Source organism: Canis lupus, chromosome 11, assembly GCF_011100685.1.
Source record: "Canis lupus familiaris isolate Mischka breed German Shepherd chromosome 11, alternate assembly UU_Cfam_GSD_1.0, whole genome shotgun sequence".
NCBI lineage: Eukaryota > Metazoa > Chordata > Mammalia > Carnivora > Canidae > Canis > Canis lupus.
In genome coordinates, this window is record NC_049232.1 from 26967120 (window position 1) to 26989996 (window position 22877).

General features: G+C 37.8%; 1 protein-coding gene across 2 annotated transcripts in view; it reads right to left on the bottom strand.

Moving 5' to 3' along the window:
- Window positions 1-11811: 11811 nt before the first annotated feature.
- The window catches only part of KIAA2026 (uncharacterized protein KIAA2026 homolog), a 117503-nt gene continuing 106437 nt past the window's right edge, over window positions 11812-22877 (bottom strand). For both annotated transcript variants that reach the window (XM_038552322.1, XM_038552321.1), the window contains 2 exons: window positions 18968-19155; window positions 11812-17541 (listed from right to left, as the gene is read on the bottom strand). In XM_038552322.1, the coding sequence (XP_038408250.1) occupies window positions 13901-17541; window positions 18968-19155 (3829 nt within the window). In that variant the 3' untranslated portion in view covers window positions 11812-13900. The remainder of the gene's footprint in view (window positions 17542-18967; window positions 19156-22877) is intronic.

Genomic DNA, 22877 nt, shown 5'->3' on the forward strand with positions numbered 1-22877 from the left:
AGTATTCACAAAGGATACCTCTATAGGTTTAAGACAAAGAGCTCGTGATCCTGGGTGGCTCAGTAGTTGAGCGTCTGCCTTCGGCTTAGGGCATGATCCCAGAGTCCCAGGATTGAGTTCCACTTCTGGCTCCCTGCAGGGAGCCTGCTTCTCCCTCTGCCTATGTCTCTACCTCTCTCTCTCTGTGTCTCCCATGAATAAATAAATGAAATCTTTAAACAAACAAACAAACAAACAAAAAACCAGAGTTGATTGACCTACCAAATTATAGTCAGATTCATCTGATCAGTAAAGTGTCAATAATGGCTCTTTGTGAATCAGTGGCATTTCTATACACTAACAATGAAACTGAAGAAAGGGAAATTAAGGAGTCAATCCCATTTACAATTGCACCCAAAAGCATAAGATACCTAGGAATAAACCTAACCAAAGAAGTAAAGGATCTATACCCTAAAAACTACAGAACACTCCTGAAAGGAATTGAGGAAGACACAAAGAGATGGAAAAATATTCCATGTTCATGGAGTGGAAGAATTAATATTGTGAAAATGTCAATGCTATGCAGGGCAATTTACACATTTAATACAATTCCTATCAAAACACCTTGGACTTTCTTCAGAGAGTTGGAACAAATCATCTTAAGATTTGTATAGAATCAGAAAAGACCCCGAATAGCCAGGAGAATATTGAAAAAGAAAACCAGAGCTGGGGCATCACAATGCCAGATTTTTAGTATTGTACTACAAAGCTGTGGTCATCAACACAGTATGGTACTGGCACAAAAACAGACACATAGATCAATGGAACAGAATAGAGAACCCAGAAATGGGCCCTCAACTCTATGGTGAATTCATCTTTGACAAAGCAGAAAACAATATCCACTGGAAAGAGGACAGTCTCTTCAATAAATGGTGCTGGGAAAATTGGACAGCCACGTGCAGAAGAATAAAACTAGACCATTCTCTTACACCCTACACAAAGATAAACTCAAAATGGATGAAAGATCTAAATGTGAGACAAGATTCCATCAAAATCCTAGAGGAGAACACAGGCAACACCCTTTTTGAACTTGGCCACAGCAACTTCTTGCAAGATACATTATGAAGGCAAGGGAAACAAGAGCAAAAATGAACTATTGGGACTTCATCAAGATAAAAAGCTTCTGCACAGCAAAATAAACAATCAACAAAACTAAAAGACAACCTACAGAATGGGAGAAAATGACATATCAGATACAAGGCTAGTATCCAAGATCTATAAAGAACTTCTTAAACTCAACACTGGAGAAACAAACAATCCAGTCATGAAATGGGCAGAAGACATGAACAGAAATTTCACCAAAGAAGACATACACATGGCCAGTAAGCATATGAGACAATGCTCTGCATCACTTGCCATCAGGGAAATACAAATCAAAACCACAATGAGGGATCCCTGGGTGGCGCAGCGGTTTAGCGCCTGCTTTTGGCCCAGGGCGCGATCCTGGAGACCCGGGATCGAGTCCCACGTCGGGCTCCCGGTGCATGGAGCCTGCTTCTCCCTCTGCCTGTGTCTCTGCCTTTCTCTCTCTCACTGTGTGCCTATCATAAATAAATAAAAATTAAAAAATTAAAAAAAAACCCCAAAAAACCAAAACCACAATGAGATACCACCTCACACCAGAGAGAATGGCGAAAATTAACAAGACAGGAAACCATCAATGTTGGAGAGGATGTGGAGAAAGGGGAACCCTCTTGCACTGTTGGTGGGAATGTGAACTGGTACAGCCACTCTGGAAAACTGTGTGGAGGTTCCTCAAAGAGTTAAAAATAGATCTGCCCTACCATCCAGTAATTGCATTGCTGGGGATTTACCCCAAAGATACAGATGCAGTGAAACACCGGGACACCTGCACCCCGATGTTTATAGCAGCAATGTCCACAATAGCCAAACTGTGGAAGGAGCCTCTGTGTCCATCAAAGATGAATGGATAAAGAAGATATTGTCTATGTATACAATGGAATATTACTCAGCCATTAGAAACGACAAATACCTATCATTTGCTTTGACGTGGATGGACCTGACCTGGAGGGTATTATGCTGAGTGAAATAAGTCAATCAGAAAAGGACAAATATTATATGGTCTCATTCATTTGGGGAATATAAAAATTAGTGAAAGGGAACAAAGGGAAAGGAGAGAAAATGAGTGGGAAATATTAGTGAGGGTGACAAAACATGAGAGACTCCTAACTCTGGGAAATGAACAAGGGTTGATAGAAAGGGAGGTGGGCAGGGGGCTGGGGTGACTGGGTGACGGGCACTGAGGGGGACACTTGACAGGGTGAGCTTGGGTGTTATGCTATATGTTGGCAAATTGAACTCCAATTAAAAAAATATAAAGTTCTAAAAAAATTTTAAAAAGGCTCTTTTATTCTAAAATTCCATGATTCTACAATAACACATGGCAGAAATCCTGAATCTTAAGTAACATGTAATGCAGTTTTATTTACATTTCACTTCAAAGACTCAATGCTGGGCAGACTGGGTGGCTCAGTGGTTTAGCGCTGCCTTCAGCCCAGGGCGTGATCCTGGAGATCCGGGATTGAGTCCCAGGTCAAGCTCCCTGCATGGAGCCTGCTTCTCCCTCTCCCTCTGCCTGTGTCTCTGTGTCTCTCATGCATAAATAAAATCTTAAAAAAAAAAGAAAGACTCAATGCTATCACAATTTATGACAAAATGTTTTTGCTAAACCAGAAGGTGGTATAAGGATTTAAATAAGATACTATAGTTTGGCTGATGTCTTGCTTTAAATGTTCCAATGGTAATTTAGCACCTTTATGCTGTCAAAGCCCTCTCAAAAAAACAAACAAACAAACAAACCCCAAATACCCTCAAAAAACATATTTATGTATTCATGAAGGATCACAGATTATGGAATGGTGTAGATTAGTGGAATGGTGTATAATAACTTAAAAATTTTTTTTGTTGACATCTACATATCATATATATTATTATTTATCTAATATTTATTCTTTCAGTCACTCATTTAAAATTTTTTTTGGCTTACTAAATGGAGAATTGGTATCATTTTCCATAAGTAGAAGAGAACTACAAAAATGAAGATGACAAAAGTATTTTTATTCAAACCTAGAAGGATACCAATGTTTGCAGAGGCTATCAACCTGAGAATTGCTGTTTTTATTTAAGAGGGAGTTTAATAAGAATCAAAGAGCTTTTAACATAATTAAAAGATTTGCAAGAGAAAGAAGTTATTTTCTTGCTATGTGACTCAGTGTTATTTAATGCCAAGTCAGTAAACCACCTAAAATCACCTTGTGCCATTGGAAACACCAGTGTAGCATAATTGCTTCATTTTCTAATTTTTTTTTAATTTTTATTTATTTATGATAGTCACAGAGAGAGAGAGAGGCAGAGACACAGGCAGAGGGAGAAGCAGGCTCCATGCACCGGGAGCCCGACGTGGGATTCGATCCCGGGTCTCCAGGATCGCGCCCTGGGCCAAAGGCAGGCGCCAAACCGCTGCGCCACCCAGGGATCCCAATTGCTTCATTTTCTACAAAAGACAAGATTGTACCGAAGAGAAAAAAAACCAAATAAACATTTATAAACATTGAAAAAAGTCATTGAACAAAATACTGAAATATGTCCCTACTGTTTCTGATTCTGTACAGTTTTACCACTTAAAATAAGCCGTCTCTTTCCCTTTTCAAACAAATAAATGAATTCTAAACAAAGTAAACTTCAACAGACATTTGGCCAGCTGCTTTCCTCACCAAAAGTCCTAGTCTAAGCCTCAATCCTCCACGTCTTTAGAACATATGGCTTGGGGTGCCTGGGTGGCTGCAGTCAATGTTTTCTCCTTATCCAGATGTACTAGACAATATCACTTATCACTCTCTATTTGTACAGTAAGCAAAGTTAGAGAGTTTTGTTTTATAGAGCCTGGCCTTGCCTCCTACTCCTGTTCTGTATTAGCTTTCAGATGGTGTTGTCTGATGTTTGAAACAAGTGTTTTCACTGGAGATTCTGATATGGCCTTCTTGACTGTTTTTATAGTTAGAGCAGGCATGCTTTAAGGAGAAAAAAAAAATCCATACCAAAGATTTTCTGCCTGGGGTTAAAGTAAGTGAAGAGACCAGACTGATTACACAAGCTAATGAAACTCTCAAGTCATCTCTACTGAAGACCAGTTCTCTGAAATCACAAACATTGAGTTTTGCAGCACTTATAAATATCTGGACTGGTCCACCCAACACTTGAGAACATTGTAAACCTTTTCCAAAAAGAACAGAAGGGAGTCCCCTAAACTTTCATTTCATGGCTTAACTTTAAAGACAGACACAATTGCTCAAAGATGCAGCAAAATCCCTCAATCTCAAGTGACTGATGCCAAAACATCTTAAGAGCATCTCAGAAAAACATCCCTTAAAACATCCCTCATGGCTGACTGGGATAAAAACACTCATTTTTAAGAAAGCCTAAAACTGCTATTCTAAGAAACTGCAATGGAAGAAAAAGTGTGGGGAACAGAAATCAGTGCTTGACAGCTTGAAAACACAAATGAAAGAGGCTTTAAAATCTCTAAAGCCACACTAAAGACAAGTTTGCTTGCTCTCTTTAGAGATTATGTGGATGATAGCAACTTGAAATTCAGACAAAGAGAAAATCAGAAAACTGCCAATTAGAAGTCGATTTGAAGAAATACATTGATGCTGTTTTTTCTTAATAAGGCTTGAAGGAGAAAAACAAGGACAAATTGAAAAGTTCAGTGAAGAAAAATAAATGAATCAATCACTTATAATTCAAATGAGTGGTCTCCAAATGAACAAACATCTTTGCAGTCTAAAAACATTGTTTGAGATTGGGATTCAAAATTTCAGCTAAGACTTCAAATAATGTTTGAACTACATCAAAAACATGTAATGCATATCTGCAGAAAATCCAAGGAGAGTATTTACTGCTTAGAAATCTGGAAGAAACGTCCCGAAGTATATGAAGCCTTATACATCAGAATTATGACTCCTTCAGGAAGGTGGTCTTGAGAAAGAGCTGGAAAGAAGCACTTCCTTTTATTAGGGCTGGATTGTCTCCCATGAGAAAAGAGCTGCTTGGCTCAGAGAAAGCTTGCTAAGAAAATAATCACAACCAACAAAAATTGGCTGAAGAAGCGTAAATTCCAGCTTTTCCCAAGTGGCCTCCCAAGTGCGATCCTGGGCAGTGGCTAGAAAGTATCTGCAGGAGAGTCCTTGAATCATCTATCAGGTCCCCCAGGGAAGAGGAAGATTAAACTGTAAGGTCTCAGATGTCTGGGTCACCTGCAAATTTGATTCAGGTTTACAGTAGCCCAGGATATTCATAGTGTAATATCTGTCTTTTCTCTAAAAATAGTTTAGAGCAATATCTTTTTAATTTAATTCTTTTTACTTAATTGATGCTATATTAGCTCAAATTGAAGTTTTTCTAGAATTACAATTCCTAAGATGGTGTTTTGCCAATCTAGAGGGTTTTACTAAAATTCTTCTGGAGATTAGACCATTTCATTTGATCTTTTAGAATTAGATCCAAGTAAGTATTGTATTCGGATGCCTGGGTGGCTCAGATGTTAAGCATATGCCTTCAGCTCAGGATGTGATCCGGGTCTGGGGATTGAGTCTTGCATTGTGGTCTGAGTGAGGAGCCTGCCTCTCCCCCTTGCATAGGTCTCTGCCATTTTCTGTATCTCTCATGAATAAATAAATAAAATCTTTAAAAACAACAACGACAAAAACTACAATACTTATAGTTAGATTGAACTAAATAGTTTACTATTACTTAAGCCATAAATGAATTTTTATATGATCACAGAAGAATATTTAATCAATAAACACCATTTATATATGCTATTAATGGTTGGAGGAAATCTACAAAAACAACAATATTTACCTCAATGAACTTTGGGTTAAAAAACAGGAACCCACCCAAAACCAAAACCCCAAACAAAACAAAATCAACACTAGCCTCCAACTAAACCTATTAGTCTTATTATTAGTTTAGCATTAGATTCATAAATTAATTTAGGGCAGATAATACTTTATTGATGATATTTTTTGCTGTTTAACCATTTTTAAGATTTATGCAAATCTTTCCTTTAAAACAACAACAAAAAAAACCCTTCCTCTATCCTTCAAAATCTTTTTTTTGTATATTTTTTATTAGAGTTCAATTTGCCAACATATACTGTAACACCCAGTGCTCATCCCAAGTGCCCCTCTCAATACCCATCACTCAGTCATCGTATTACCTATTCAGTCCCTGTTTTTGTGGATTATTTCTTTGGGCTTCCTCTTTCTTTTACAGAGTCCCCTTAAGATTTCTTATAGAACTGGTTTGGTGGTCACATATTCTTTCAGTTTCTGCCTATCTTGGAAGCTCTTTATCTCTCCTTCTATTCTGCATGAGAGCCTTGCTGGATAAAGTATTCTTGGCTGCATGTTCTTCTCATTTAGGACCCTGAATAGATCATGCCAGCCCTTTCTGGCATGCCAGGTCTCTGAGGAGAGGTCTGCTGTTAATCTCATATTTCTCCCCATATAAGTTAGGAATCTCTTTCTCCTGCCACTTTAAGGATGTTCTCTTTATATCTGTGAAATTTGCAAGTTTCACTATTAAATATTGAGGTGTTGAATGGTTTTTATTGATTTTGGAGGGGACCTCTCTGTCTCCTGGATCTGAATGCCTGTTTCCCTCCCCAAATTAGGGAAGTTCTCAGCTATGATTTGTTCAAATATGCTTTCTAACCCTCAGGCCCTCTCAGAGTTTTGTGGAACAGCAATTATATGTAGATACTTTCTTCTGAGGCTATCAATTATTTCCCTTAAGCATTCCTCACGGTCTTTTGTTTTTCTTTTTTCCTCAGATTCCTTCCTCACCATCAACTTGTCTTCTATGTCACTCACTATTTCTTCCTCCTCATTAACCCTCGTTGTTAGGACCTCCAGTTTGGATTGCATCTCATTTTAATTTTTAATTTCGGCCTGATTAGATCTAAATTCAGCAGTCATGAAGTATCTTGAATCCTTTATGCTTTTTTCCAGAGCCACCAGTAGCTTTATAATTGTGCTTTTGAATTGGCCTTGACATCGGATTGCAATCCGAATTCTGTAACTCTGTGGCAGGGAGTACTGTTTTTTATTCTTTTTTTTGTGTGTGTGTGGTGAGTTCTTCCTTCTAGTCTTTTCACGCAGTGCAGAGTGGCTGTATGAGCAGGCTAAATCAAGAATATCAACCATGACCTAAGTAAATTTCACCCTAGATGTTTCTGACGAGGTAAGAGACCAGAAAATGGAATCAAAAATAAGAACGAAATAAAACAAAAGGACACTAACGTGAAAAACAAATTTTAAAACAAAGTAGTGAAACATAAAAGGCCAAGAATCCCAAAGAAGAAAAAAAGAAAAAAGAAGAGAAAAAAAGCAAAAGTAAAGAGAAAAAAAGAAAAAAGAAAAAAGAAGTAAAACGAGAAGAAAAACAAGAGGGGGACTGGGAGATGGTGGTGGTGAAGAAGTTGTAGTGGAGGGAGAATGTAGTTTACCTGAGGGGTCCTAGAGGGTGAACTTCTTGGTTCTGAGTTTGTTAAGTTCTGTGTGTTAGAAGATGCTCAGTCCCAATTTTATATAAACCAGCAATACTTGTAGAAAGCCCCAGCATTGACCATCAAAAGAAAAATGAGATAAAAGAGGGGGCAGAATGGGAATGAAGAGAGTTTATAATCTCACAGAATGTACCAGCACGGTATACCACTTGGTTCTGTGTGCAGGCTGGTCATGTTTTAGAAGGTATTAACTTCCACCGTTGTAGAACAAAATGAGGCAGAAAAAGCAAAAGACACAAAACAAAAAAACATATTTTGTATATCCCCCCAAATTAAATGGAGTATGTTGAAGTGAATCTAGAAGTGCAAAATATATCTAAGACCTGTAATTGTAGAAATATGAAATTCAAAAAGGAAGAAACTTAAAAATGAAGAGGTGGAAAAATATTGTGGTTAAGGTGGGTAAAGAGAAAAAATATTGGAAACTTATAGTCTGACATAAAAACGAGGTGTACTGGAAAATGGGGGTGGGGGGGGAGGAGGGGTATCCTCTAGTTCTATGTACTATAAATCTCTCAACCTCACCTGGAGCTTTCCAGAGCTGCTCAGTCAAGAACTTGCTCTTCCCCGTCCTTCCAGCTGGTCTTCTGGGGGAGGGGCCTGCTGTGCCGGTTCTCAGGTGTGTGCACCTGGGGAGATGCTCCGCCCCTGCCGGTGCCGGGCTCAGTGGGAGCTGCTGACCCCGTGAGGCCCCGTCCCCTGGCGGCCCCGCCCCTCCCAGGCGCAGGGTGACCCAGGAGGGACAACCCCCCTGGCGGCGGCCGGGTCCCCAGCCCCGGCGTCAGCTCCCGCGGTACCGACCGCAGCTCCCCGTCCGCACTGGCCTGGATGCTCCGGGGCGGGGGGCGCGGCCCCGCACAGCTCGGGGGCGCCCGGCGGCGGCGGCGGCAGGAGCGTCCCCGCCGTCCCGGGCCCTCCCCGCCTCCCCGCCTCCCCGTCCCGGGGGGAGCGCAGGGTCCCGGCCGTGTCCCCCGCGCCCTGGGCTCCGGGGCCTGCGCTGCTGGGGTCGCTCCCGGGGCCGCGGCTCCCGAAGGCAGCAGGGCGCAGCCCCCTCCGCCCGGAGCCCCCGCCCGCCCGACCGGCGGCTCCTCTCACTGCTTGGGATGCTTGCTGCCTCTATAAAGGCTCACTGCAAAACAAACGCTGAATGCTATTTTTGCTTTTCTTTCTCTTTTTTTTTGTAAAAGAGAAAAACCTCTTTGGATTTCCTTTGGTTAGCAAAACCAGATACTAATGGAGGTCTTTTGTAAAAGTGAAGTAGAATAATGCAAACTTTTGAAAATTGGGGCAAACCTATAGTTTCTCTTTTTGTCACTTCTCTGTTGCTACCATCACTACTAGATAATGTTTTCATATACCTTCTTGATTCACCTAGAAACTTCCCAATTGTCTTGTCTCTAGTCAAGTAAATGATAGCAGGTACTATTTATTAAACATTTCTTTGGTAGCAGGCTTTGGGCCCAGTGTGTTACATAAATTATCATATCTAACCCTCACAACGATCTTGCAAGGTAATTTAAGTGGTCTTTCTGTTAATACTCATTGCTTCAAAAGCCTCAGTAGCATCCTAACTACTTACAGAACATTTTTCAATCCTTTAATACTCTACTCACCTATTTTTTAGTTATTCCCCATTGGCCCTAAGTTAACTAATAATATCCCATTCAAACTCAATTGCTCTGTTACCTAAATGCTACTTGTGCTTTTCTTCAAAATTGAGATATAACTGACATATAACATTGTATTTAAGTTTATATAATTTACATATATATTATAGAACTATCACCACATTGTCTAGTTAACACCTGTCTCCACACAGTTACAATTTTACTTATGAAGAAAATTTTTACATCTACTCTTACCAACTTTCAAATGTGCAACACAGTATTAACTTCTCTGTTTTTCTGAGTCCTTGCAAGCTCAGTTCTACAAATACTTCCCATCCCAGTACAAATGCCACCTCTTGTATGAAACCTCTATCACACTGCTGCTAAATTTTTAAGAGTTCTTTATTCTGCTGACATTTACTTTTAACTTATTGTTATATTCTTTTATTGTCTTTTGTGTTGAGGACAGGGATGGGATCTTATTCATCTATGTTGTTCCTACATCTTCTGCAATTACATGGTTCTCAACAAATGCGTCGAATGGATTTATACCTCTTTGAACTTGAAACTTATGTTGACAATTATATTTTCCAATTACATTGATAATTACCTTAAGAATGATATTAAGGATTACATACACATAAAAACACGTTTGATTCTTTAGTACTTCTTCATATATTAACTACAGAATTTTCTCACACTCAGATTTTGTCCCCAAGTTAAATTATAAGAATCTGAACTCTGTCATGCCCTTCACCTTTCCTGTCAATAAACCAAACACCAAGTCATGCATAATAAATTCTTGCTGAATAAATTAGTAAAAATGCCTGGGAGGATTGACAGCATTATAGCAGCAATGAGTCTTCAGGCCCAGGTGACAGCAAAACAACCTCTGGAATGATTTATGGTAAATTGTAGACCATCTCTGTTACAGTACAGTGTAATTTTAGATAACTCATCAAATTTCTTAGATCACTTTCAGAATTTGCTACATTCTCGAATTTTTAATATTAAAGATTTCTTAATCCACTAAGTTAATGTGATATACTGGATCAAGTAAACATTTTCATTCATTTTAGTGTACATATTATAGACATTACTGCTTTAATTATAAAGCTATTGATGTCAATTAATTAAATGCACCCAAAAAATTGGAGACTTGAAATGGAAACAGGGATCTAAAGAGACGTTTAGTATTTTACATATAATTTTTTTTTTTATTACTCACAAAGGAGAATTAAAATTTTTTCAGCAAAAACCATACAGGAAATGAGAGGAAAGAGCTAACATACCAGGAAGAGATGTTATTTTAGCATGTTTTAACTTAACTTTTAAAATGATGCTGAATAGGGATGCCTGGGTGGCTTAGTGGTTGAGCATCTGCCTTCGGCTCAGGGTGTGATCCCGGAGTCCTGGGAAGGAATCCTCCCCCGCTTCACATTGGGCTTCCCGCAGGGAGCCTGCTTTTCCCTCTGCCTCTCTCTCTCTCTGATGAATACATAAATAAATCTTAAAAAAAATGATGCTGAATACAGACTTCCAAATGTCCTAATTCTACACTATGTGTGGTAACATACTATTCCAGTACCATAAAGCCATTCAGGTAGCATTGTAATGACTTTTCTTCCTTTGCATTAATGCCTTTATAAACAACTGTTGAAGAATACTTAATGATAACACTGAATACAAAGAACTGAGTAGTTTGACTTTGTACTCGTTGGCCAAGATCCCAGGAATCCACCTGACCTACCAAACTGGAAGCAAAGGAAAAAGAATTTGGCTTTTGATTATACAAATCCATTAATTCAGTCAAATTTCTAGTAAAAAATGGAGTATTAATTTTAAAAAGTAAACCAGACCTTAGATAATGTAAGAAGCTATCTAGATTTTTCACTGATTTATTCAACAACTATTGAATGTCTATTGGGTGCCAGTGGCTGAGGTGACAATGATAGAGACAATTGACAAGGTCCCTCTTTAAAAAGGAAGATAGGCTTTAAATAATTGCATATAAATAATCTCGTTACAGTAGTATAGTACTATGCCCTTTTCAATCTATGTCCTCAATCTGTAAGTGACTGCGGTATCTCATGCTGAGTGTGGTAAGGAGAGGGAGTTATGTCATATGTAAGGAGATCTGTAATGAAACATTAAGTCAGAGACAAATGGGAAGACCCCGATTTGTCTGGAACAATTTTAGAAACCAAAAGAAAACTAGAGTGCAAACAGCAAGGAAAGAATATGTTGAAAAGAAGCTAGTGAGGAAAAAAAAAAAAAAAAAAAGAAGCTAGTGAGGTAAGCAGGAATAGACTAAAGAGCTTTTTAAGCCCTAAGGGGATGGGGGTAGGGGCCTGGGCTTCATTGTAAAAAGTTCACTAGATCACAGAGTTTCAAAGGTCATATTAGGATTTTGTATTTAAGAGTTAGAAAAGAATTAGTGGTTAATAATTAGTTTAGGTCTCTCACTGGGATTAAAGTTGGGCCATAGGTAATTCAGTAAATTAGTTTCTGGAAATGACTTAGAGAATTCTTTTCAGGCAAAAGATGAATAATTCCAGGTTGTTTGGCTTTAAAGTATGTAAATATATTCATTTATTGAGCACCATCTAGGCACAATTCAATGAATTTCCAAACATTACCCAAATCCCCTTGAAATCTAAGGTCTTCCTAAACTGATAGGGAGAGGGGGAGGGTGACCACATAGTAAAGCATAGACAAAATTGGCAAAGGTACTGTTTTAGAACATAACTATAATTTTTTGAGAGCCTTTAGCAACTTTCCACGAACACTCTCACTGCCCTCTCCACTTTGATAACTAATAAATTTCAATGTAGTTTCAAAGAAAGTCTTAGGTCTACTCTTCTCTATTTTCAACTCCAGACTATAACTCCACGTGACGAGGTTTAACAATATCATTATAAACGTAATGTGAAAGAGTATACAATCAGTATCCCAAATAAGATCATGGATATAAAGATTCAATAAATATAAAATCTTTTTTTTACTTTTTAATATAAAATCTATCTTCTTGCTTTGTCTTTTTAAAAATATTTATTTATAACTAAACAATTACACATTGTGTGTGTGTGCGTGCGCGCATGTCTTCCCTATGTTCCTTTGTTCTTCTTTTTTTAATTCTAATTCCAGTATAGTTAACATACACTGTTATAGTTTAGGTACACAATATAGTGATTTTAACAATTCTATACACTACTCAGTGTTCCTCGTGAAATAAAATCTATCTTTTATTTAAAATGAGGCATAGTCTGAAATACCACAAAGTCAAACCCTGAGAATAAGGTGACCAATAAAAATTGCTTGCTTTACAACAGAATATAAGTAACTGCTCTGTGATCGAAAAATACAATAAAAGCAAAGAATACTTATAAATAATTGAAGGTGTCCATATTCATTTGTTATTCTAAATTTAAAAAGAAAAATTCATGTTTTTATCATTTTGGAAAATCAGTTAATTATGAAAAAACACCTCAGTATAAAAATAGACATATCAGAGGGAAGCTAAGGAGTATGTAGAACCTTTTCATACTAGCATCAGAACTTCTTGTGAATCTAAGATTTAAAAATAAAAAGTTAATAAAACATATCTGAGGTGCATAAACACATACCAAATATACTGGGCCTGAAAGAAGATTACTTATTTTGGTCAATGTAGAATTTGGTGGTGAAATAAGAGAAAAAACTTAAAACAATGAAATCCAGAGTGAAATTTTATACCAGAAGTAATGCACAGTCTATGGAAAAAAGATTTAAAGCATCAGGTCTACCACTACCAGCTCAGGTTTACCACCCACTAGCTGGGTAACCTTTCAAGAGTACTGTGAAAATTAAATATGTGAAGTAAAGTTTGTAAACTGCAAAACATTGTGCAAATGCTAGCCATTAATTCAAATTTCCCAGCCTTAATTCCTTTTTGTAAAGGTCTATCTTCATTTTATATAATGTATTCTTTCAACGGGATAAGAACGCACTTTAAAAATGGTATTCAAACGCAGAAATACAGCAACTCAATTTATTACATGCAGATTCCTCTGCATTGTTGCTAACAGTTCACTGGTCCAAAATTACTAAAATACTTAAAAAACTATACATTATGTAAACAAAACATAAATAAGACAACATAGTTCTTTGTACATATAGTTTAGTACAGGTTGTTAGGGATTTAGGAATATGTACAATTTTACACAATGGACTGCATTTTCACAATGCATAAATATATATATATATTTATATTTTTACAGAAACAAAAACAAGATTTCACTAATGACACAAGATATCGTATTGTAGATACACGTTCCAATAGTCCAAATTCAAGAAGAAACATGTCAATGCAAATGTGCAACAGCTAGCTTACTCCAAACTAGTGAAACTTGACTGTTCAATTTATGCGACACAGACAGGTAAATCCTAACTGTCTATTTTAAGCATTCTTTGAAAACATACTCATACCAATGAGTGAAATGGAATAGATCTTTTCTTCCCCAAGAAAACAAAGCCTTGTTGCAAGCTAATGAAAAGATACATTAATACACACACACACACACAACTATGTATAGCATGTTTTCAACAGTATAATAAAGTTAAAATTTTTTTGAGAGTCAAAACAATGCCCCATTATTTAAAAACTGGCTCATTTAGTCTAAATTCAAGATGCAGCTGTGTCGGGATTCTCTAAATCAGATGAATGAAAAGTAGGGAAGACAGAGGCAGGATTTCGACTGGCAGATACGACAATTTGAGACAGAGATGGAGAGACAGAAGAAACCTTAGATGCTGGAGTATTTATGGTATTCAAAATGGCTCCTTCTGGGCTAACCAACAATTTTTTGACTGATGTGTCCAAATGAAATACTGATGTATTACTTGGCAGTGGAGGATTAGTAGAGCAAATGGCAGAAACCAAAGATGTCTTAGCCAAAAGAGGAGCGGGAGGAGACTTAATTACTGAAGTCAAGGACACTGTTGGTGTGGGAGGTGGAACAGAAACTTTAGCAGTTGTGTTTATGATTTGTGGAGTTGTATGTACTGTGGGTAGATGACTGGCATTCCCAAGAGAGTTTACAATTTTTGTGGAGCTTCTTAGAGACTGTTTCACAGGCTGCCCACTTAAAGAATTATTTGATGTTAGTGTAATCTCGGCAGGGTTATCTACTGATGTAGGTGGAAGGCCTTGGCCACTGTTAAGAACTAAGGGAGGTCCATATTTTGGATTAGTAGATATAAGAAGAACATGGCTGCCAACTCCAAGACCTTGTGGTGGAACAATAAACCGGGTTCCATTAATCATGATCTGAGTGCCAGGTGCCAAAGGTGTACTGGTGTTGATGACTATTTTTTGCTGAATACAAGATTCACTGAACTGACCCCCTATCACACTATTTACATTAGATGGTGCTGTAGCAGTGTGAATGGCAGAACCACCTGGAGCTGAACTGTAACTGGGAGTTGATTTTACTAAAGCAGGAGATATTTTTTGCTGGTTTGGCAGAGAAGCAAAATTGGAAATATTAATTACTTTACCTGGACTTGGTGAAAGGGGTGGCAATTCAGTCTGAGGTTTATTTGTGTTTATATTTGTTGGCACTGTAGTTGAAGTCCCTGGTGACTGAAACTGGACAGAAGTCCAAGATTGTCTTTTAGAAAGAGATATAGGACGTGTGGCTCCTGGTACTGTTGCCACTTGTGGAACTGTGTTGATTATTTTAGGGGATATAGTCACAGGTGTAGGCAAGCCAACAGTAACAGGGATTTGCAAAGCTGACGTTAAACATTTAGGAGACACTGTTGGTTGTGTAGCTGAAATCAGAACAGATGATGCAAGATGTCCTGTTTTCACAGTTGATATAGCCACAGTGTTTCCGAGATTTGATGTGCAAAGTCTATTTGACAACATAGGCATAATTCTTGAAGAGGTATCATTTCCACTGACTAAAACAGGAGGTCGTGTCCCAACAGAAGCAGAGGTTGAGGTCACTGAAAGAGAACCCAAAGACATATTTGCTCCTGTTACTGAAAACATGTTTACTGCTCTTGTTGCAGAAACCACTGATTCATTAACAGGAGTAATATTTTGACTCACAAAATTTGAGCTTACGGGAATTGAATTACCACTTGTTGACAATGGCAAAACATAGCCTTTCGTACTTTTTTCTTCTCCTTTTGGGGTTACGTTTTGCAATATGTTAATTGATGGTACAGCAGGCACACTGCCTGAACTATTTACAATTGCCTGACCTATGTTCAGTCCAATTTTCACATCTTTTATCTGAGACACAGTTGGTGATGAATTTATTTTTATTGGTGCTCCCACTGTTGATGGAATTAGCACTATCTGGGGTTGTTCTGGACTCTTAACATATGTTTTATTCAAAGGGGGAGGAAGAGTTTGTTTTAATGGTTCTGCTACAATAGCTGGAGTTGAAGAGCCACTAGGAATTGGAGCGTTAATAAAAACTAATTTCTGGGCAGAAACACCTGTAGATGTTGGTGCAGGTGTCACATTAATTGCAGTTCCACTGCCAGAAGAAAGAATAGATGGAGCTGACACCAACATAAGTTTGTGAACTGCAGTCCCGCTGATCGCATCTCCATTTGTTGCTGCTGTTGCTTCTGATCTTGTAACAGGGAAATTTTTCATGAAATAATCTACTTGTTGCTGTTTATTTGGAGTATGAATAACATTTGCATTGGTTTGTCCAAGATTTCCTGTTGATATGCTAATTACACTTAGTGAATTATTTGCTGTTGATGGTAGTAGAACGCCAGAAGAAACAGAGGACTTTAAGGGAGAAGAAGGCATGTGTGAAGCTTTATCTATCATGTGGCCCAAATTACCACTGCAGGAAGGTTGGCCTAATGTAAGCCTGAGATTCTTCCCCACTGACGGATTAAAGCCAGTTGGAATAGAAACAGAAGTTGGTGTTTGGCTAAAAGGTGGGAGACTAGATGTAGTAGTTATTCCAACTGCGGGTGAAAAAACAGAGGATGATGAAGTTGTAGATTTGGGCACCAGAAATGCCTGAAGCTGAGGAGCAAAAGTGAAAACTGAACTTGCAGATAAGCTATTAGGTGAATTTTGATCTGGACTGGTCTGTACTTTTACAACTCCAGTGTTCCCACCTCGTGTCCTAACAAGAATTGACTGTGAATCTCTTATACACACAGTTTTCAGTTCTTGCTTTGCTTCAGAAGAATCAGCAGTTTGTTGTGCAAAACAGTTAAGGGAACTACCAGGATCTGTAGATCTACTTAGTGTAGATGCTGATAACAGAGGCTGAACTGTTGAGGAAATGGATGAAGCAACTGGCTGGGAGAATGTAGCTGCTGAAACTGCATGCTTGCCTTTTCCTGACTCACTCTGGCTAGTTTTAACTGGTGGTGTTAAAAAATTACTTATGGAGGTTTTAGGTGACAAAGGTTGTGGCCTACCACTACTCACATTTGACAAAGGTGTAATAGTCCTATTGAAAACTATATTAGGTAGTTGGTTAGAAACAGTTCCCGCTGAGCTGACAAGAACTGATGCTAAAGAAGAGTTTACATTTGCTGTCTGTGGGAAAGATGAACAATGTTGTTCTGTACCTTTCTGTTCAAGTGGCAGTATTTCTTTTGCAACTGCTTTCCCTTCTTTGTGCTGAATCACAAAATTCTTAGGCAGAATGAGAACCTGCTGCATGATTTTTTCTCCTGTTTTAGGATCTAGCACAGGTTGCATCTGAATCTTCACAGAGCTGTTTTGGAGATCTACGGGCAACCACTGGCCACAGGGCATTTTGTAGACCATTTGTAAAGGACCTTTTGTACTGCTGTGGCAGGTCAATGCTGGCTTTATGGGGCTTGCTTCTGGAGGAGACAGAATTGCTTTTTCCACTGCAGGAGGACTTCTACCTGTGGAAGGGGACAGTTGATTTGTTAAGGTCACTTTGTTCCCAATATTCTTTGCAAGCAAGGCCTGAATAGGTTTGGTCCCTTTCTGGAGAATAGATACTGGTGTTGAATCCATTGAGGCAAATGACTCTGGAAACAGTGGCTCCGTATGCTTTAATTCATTCAAACAGTCAATCTGCATCTCACCTTCTACATTCTCAACTGTTGTCTCATTTGTGCTTAACTTTGCTCTCTTCCTTGGGGAAAGCTCTTTTGTGCTATCATCCAGATAATTTGTTTGTTTGGACTGTCGTTTAAGTGTTTTAGGCAGAATCTTCAGAACATCTTTAGAAGGCAATTCCTTTTTCAACGACTTGCTTCTGGCCATAGGAAAATCTATTTCAGACAGTTTCTTATCATCTAAAAAAAATTACAAAAGTATTTTGTTTAAATAAAACAGCAACTGAATAGCAGTAATAAGACCAATTATAAAAAAGCAAATCAATCTCTGAACGGGCAATTTATTAAATTTACTATAGGATGATTCAAAAGTCTCAGCACCCTGATTGGAAATTAATGTAACATGATCTTTGATACAGCAATCTTGATGACATAACCATAATGAGAAATTTGTTTTTGTTCAAACTACTGATTCTGCTGTCAATACAAATACAAAGGAAAATTTACATCTCTTAAAGAGATACTCAAGCCAGCAATTAGAGCTCAGAATTCTAATCCAATTTCAGAGACTCTAAAAGATGGAAAATGTCCAGTTTTTCCTGGTGCTTACTTATTCATTCCTACAGTAAAAAATTTATGTTCATATATGGTCAAGCTGAGTTGATGAGAAGTTACTTTTTTTCAATGCACCAAAGACATGTAAAACAACATTTCTAACTGCAAATTTTCATACTAAACTCTTATGTAACTAAAGGGAGTTATTTAACTAGATTTAAAGAAAAAAGTAACTAGATATATGGAATAACATAATCTGATAAATTGAAATGAATTATAGATAATTTTTTAAATTTATTCATGACACACACACACACACACACACACACAGGGGCAGAGACACAGGTAGAGGGAGAAGCAGGCTCCATGCAGGGAGCCTGACGTGAGACTCAGTTCCAGGTCTCTAGGATCACACCCCAGGCTGAAGGTGGCACTAAACCGCTAAACCACCGGGGTTGCCCGAATTACAGATAATCTAATCCAACCTCCTTATTAGAAAGATATGTCTACTCTGAGGATTCATTTGGCCATCAACCTTGGTCATTCCTCATAAAAGTCTTCACAGTATTAGGGACTTGTCAAGTTCAATTTAAATCAAATTTAAGAACAGTGCTTCAAAATAGTAATAATAAAAAGAGGATGAAGCTGTTTTAGAGATCTATGATTGTAGATCAAAGATGTGTGGTCTATAATGCGCAAAGACATGCCTACAGTTCAGAGACAGGCAGTGGCTCCAAAAACTCCTAGAAATATAATAATGACTCCAAGGAACCTTTTTATAAGGACAAAGGACACTTAAAAATATACCAGATTTCCCTAATCAATACACATCATTAACACAGATTACCCTTTACGTTAACAAAAGTTACTAAAACTTCTCTTTGTGGTATTAGTAATTTTATTTTTTAAAAGATTTTATTTATTTATTTGACAGAGAGAGCGAGAGAGCATAAGCAGGGGGAGCGGTGGAGGCTTCCCAGCAAGCAGGGAGTCCAATGCTGGACTTCATTCTAGGACCCCAGGATCATGACCTAAGTAGAAGGCAGACACTAATTGACTGAGCCACCACCCTGGTGCTCAGTGTTGATTTTAAAAAAGTTTTAAAAACTACCTGAATCAAAGTGTTCTTTTTCCAGGATATCTAGAGGTTCTGTCGCATCTACACACTTGATAATTTCTAATTTAGGAGATTCTTTTCCAGGATCTCCTTCACCTTCTTCAGTAGTCCACAGTTCTCTAGTAAATTTATCATGATCAGGCTGTCTTCTGAAATCATCATAGTCTTTCTTTAGGCGGCTCCTGAAATAAAATGCCCAACATAACAAATAATACACATGTATTAAACTCTTGGAAGCTAAACTAAATATTTTAAAAAATATCTTGAAATTAAGTCACTAAAAGCTACATTATCAACAATAGCCAAACTATGGAAAGAGCTCAAATGTCCACTGACTGATGAATGGATAAAGAATATGTGGTGTGCATGCACACACACACACACACACACACACACACACACAGAATATTACTCAGTGAGCAAAAAAGAATGAAATCTTGTCATTTGCAACAACACGGATAGAACTAGAGTGTATTATGATAAACAAAGTAAGTCAGAGAACAGCAACTGAATAGCAGTAATAAGACCAGGAGATTTCACTCGTGGAATTTATGAAACAAAACAGATGAATATATGGGGGGGAAAGAGAGCAAGAGGGGGAAACAAACTATAAGAGACTTAACGATAAAGAACAAACCGGGTTGATGGAGTGAGGTGGTTAGAGGATAAGCTAGATGGGTGATGGGTGTTAAGGAGTGCACTTGTTATGATGAGCCCTGGGTACTGTATGTAAATGATGAACCACTGAACTCTACTCCTGAAACCAATATTGCACTCTATGTTAACTAACTAGGATTTAAGTACAAATTTGAAAGAAAAAAAAAAGCCATTGAAAGCTATGTTTTAATTTCAAATGTGTCTAAGATGCTTAACTCAGATTATATATACAATTTCAGAATAGAGTGTTTGAACATATCACCAATTTGTCTAAAGGCTGCTATAAGACCTATTAAATGAGAGAGAGGTAGTTTTTTTTCTAACTGCATGAGACATAGATTTGATATAGTTTTATAATTACTGATTATAATATGGTGAAAGGGCCATTTAAAAAAGTTAATAAAATTCTAGACACTCCACCAAAAAACTAGAATGAATGAATTCAGTAAAGTTGCAGGATACAAAATTAATACCCCGAAATTGGTAGTACTTCCATATACTTACTAATAACAAGTAGTAGAAAGAGCAGTTAAGAAAACAATTCTATTTATAATTGCACTTAAAAGAATAAAATACATCAGAATAAACTTAACCAAAGAGGTAAAAAAAACCTGCACTCTGAAAACTATAGAACACTGATGAAAGAAATTAAAGATGACACAAATGGAAACATATTCCATGCTCATTGACTGGAAGAATTAATATTGTTAAATGTTCTTATTGCCCAATGCAATCTACAGATTCAATATGATTACCAAAATACCAACATCATTTTCCACAAAACTAGAGGAAGCAATATGAAAATTTCAAAAGACCCCAAACTGCCAAAGCAATTTTGAGCAACAAAAACAGAGCTGGAGGTATCTCAATTCCAGATTTCTAGATATACTACAAAGCTGAAGTAATCAAAAGTTACTTAAACAAAACTAGACACACAGATCAAGGGAAAAGAATAAAGAATGCAGAAATAAACACACACTTATATGGTCAATTAATTTACAACGAAAAAGGCAAGACTATACACTGGGAAAAAGTCTCTTCAATAAATAGTGCTTGAAAAACTGAACAGCTACGTGTAAAAGAATGAAGCTGGACTGCTTTCTAACACCACACATCAAAATTAACCTCAAATTAATTAAAGACCTAAATGTGAGACCTGAAACCAGAAAATCTTAAAAGAGAATACAGGCAGTAATTTCTCTAGTATTGGCATGGCAACATTTTTCTAGATTTGTCTCCTAAAACAAGAGATATAAAAGCAAAAATAAATTATTGGGACTATAAAAAACTAAAAAGTTTCTGCACAGCAAAGGGAATGATCAACAAAACAAATAGGCAACCTACTGAATGGAAAAAAGTATTTGCAAATGACATATCCAATAAAGGGTTACTAACCAAAATATATAAAGAACTTACACAGTGCAACATCAAAAAGCAAACTATCTGATAATGAGCAGAGGACTTGAATAGACATGTTTCCAAAGAAGACATACTGATGGCCAACAGACATATGAAAAGAAGCTCAGCATCATCAGAGAAATACAAATCAAAACTATAATGTGATTATCACCTTACACCCGTCAGAATGGCTAACATAAAAAAATCAAGAAGTAACACGTATTGGAAAATGTTATTTCTCCATTAATGAAAACAAACAACAAAACAAAGCACCCTCTCTTGATTCCAGATTCCAGCTACTGCCCTATTTCTCTGCTCCACTTTATAACAAAACTCTAATTCCTCTCCCTTAATTCTCTTGAATAGACTCTACCTTACTGAACACTTCTTTTTAGTCTCCTCTACTGAGTCCTACTCCTCTTCACCATCTCTAAACGTTAGAATGCTCCAGGGTTCAGTCTCTCTTCTTCCCTATGTATGTTCACATTCTAGGTAATTTCTACCAGTCAGAGCTTAAATATAATCCATATTCTGACAATTCCTCAATTTATGCCTCCAGTCTGGTTTACTCCCTTGAACGGGGACTCATACTAAAGTGCTGGCTCAACCAGCATCCAACTGGATATCTAAAAATCCTATCAAACTTTACAGGTTGAAAATTTTTTTAAAGATTTTATTTATTCATGAGAGACACAGAAGGAGAGAGGCAGAGATATAGGCAGAGGGAGAAGCAGGCTCCTTGCAGGGAGCTCAATGTGGGACTCGATCCTGGAACTCCAGGATCATGCCCTGAGCCAAAAGCAGACGCTTAACTGCTGAGCCACCCAGGTATCCCTACAGTTTGAAATTCAAACTCTTGAAGAATTCCTGCCCTGCAGACCCCCTACTCCTTTAGTTTCCCCTATCTAAACTAACAACAATTCCATTATCAGTTGTTTAGACCAAAAATACTGGGCATCATCTTTTTACTGTTCATTTTTTTTTTTTTAACACTCTATATCCAATGTTTAAGAAAATTCTGCCAATCCCACTTTCAAGACACATCCAGAATCCAACCATTCCTTGCCATCTGCATTGCTACTCTTGGGGAACATTATCAAAAAGATGAGAAGGCCAAGTGACCCATGAGCTGGACCTGGGTAGGTTCTGCTTGCCTTTCCTGTTCCCAGAGGCTGTTCCAAGAACACAGCCTTGAGATAGTGATATAATACTGAAAACACCTGCACACTATATGGCTGCATCCAGTTAACACCTCTCCTATAAACTTAAGATCTGGCAGGCAGGTGCAGAGATCCATTTGTCTTGCTGCCAGCCAAGACAAGCCTCACTGAATTTAAGATCTATTTACTTATTCAGACACCTAACAAACCTGGAGTGGCCTGCTTCTTTCTTTATCTCTCCCTGCCCTCTGAATACAAATGCCAGTTTCAGATTATACCAGGGAAACTCCTAAGAGGGTTGTGAATCAACAGCTACCACCTTGTTCCAAGCCACCATCATTTTTTTTTTTGCCTGAATTATTGCTTTTTGCAACTGATTTCCCTGTTGTCCCACACTACATTAATCTCAATATAAGAGGCTGTGTAAGTGCTTTAAAAGATAAGTCAGATCATGTTCCTCCTCTGCTTAAAACTCTTCAATGTTCTGTCACCTTAGAGTAAAAACAAAATGTAAAGACATACACAACCTGTCTATGGTTTCCTATACTATTGTTTTTTTTTAATTTATTTTTTATTGGTGTTCAATTTGCCAACATAGAATAACACCCAGTGCTCATCCCATCAAGTGCCCCCCTCAGTGCCCATCACCCAGTTGTCCCCCCCCCCCGCCCACCTCCCTTTCTACCACC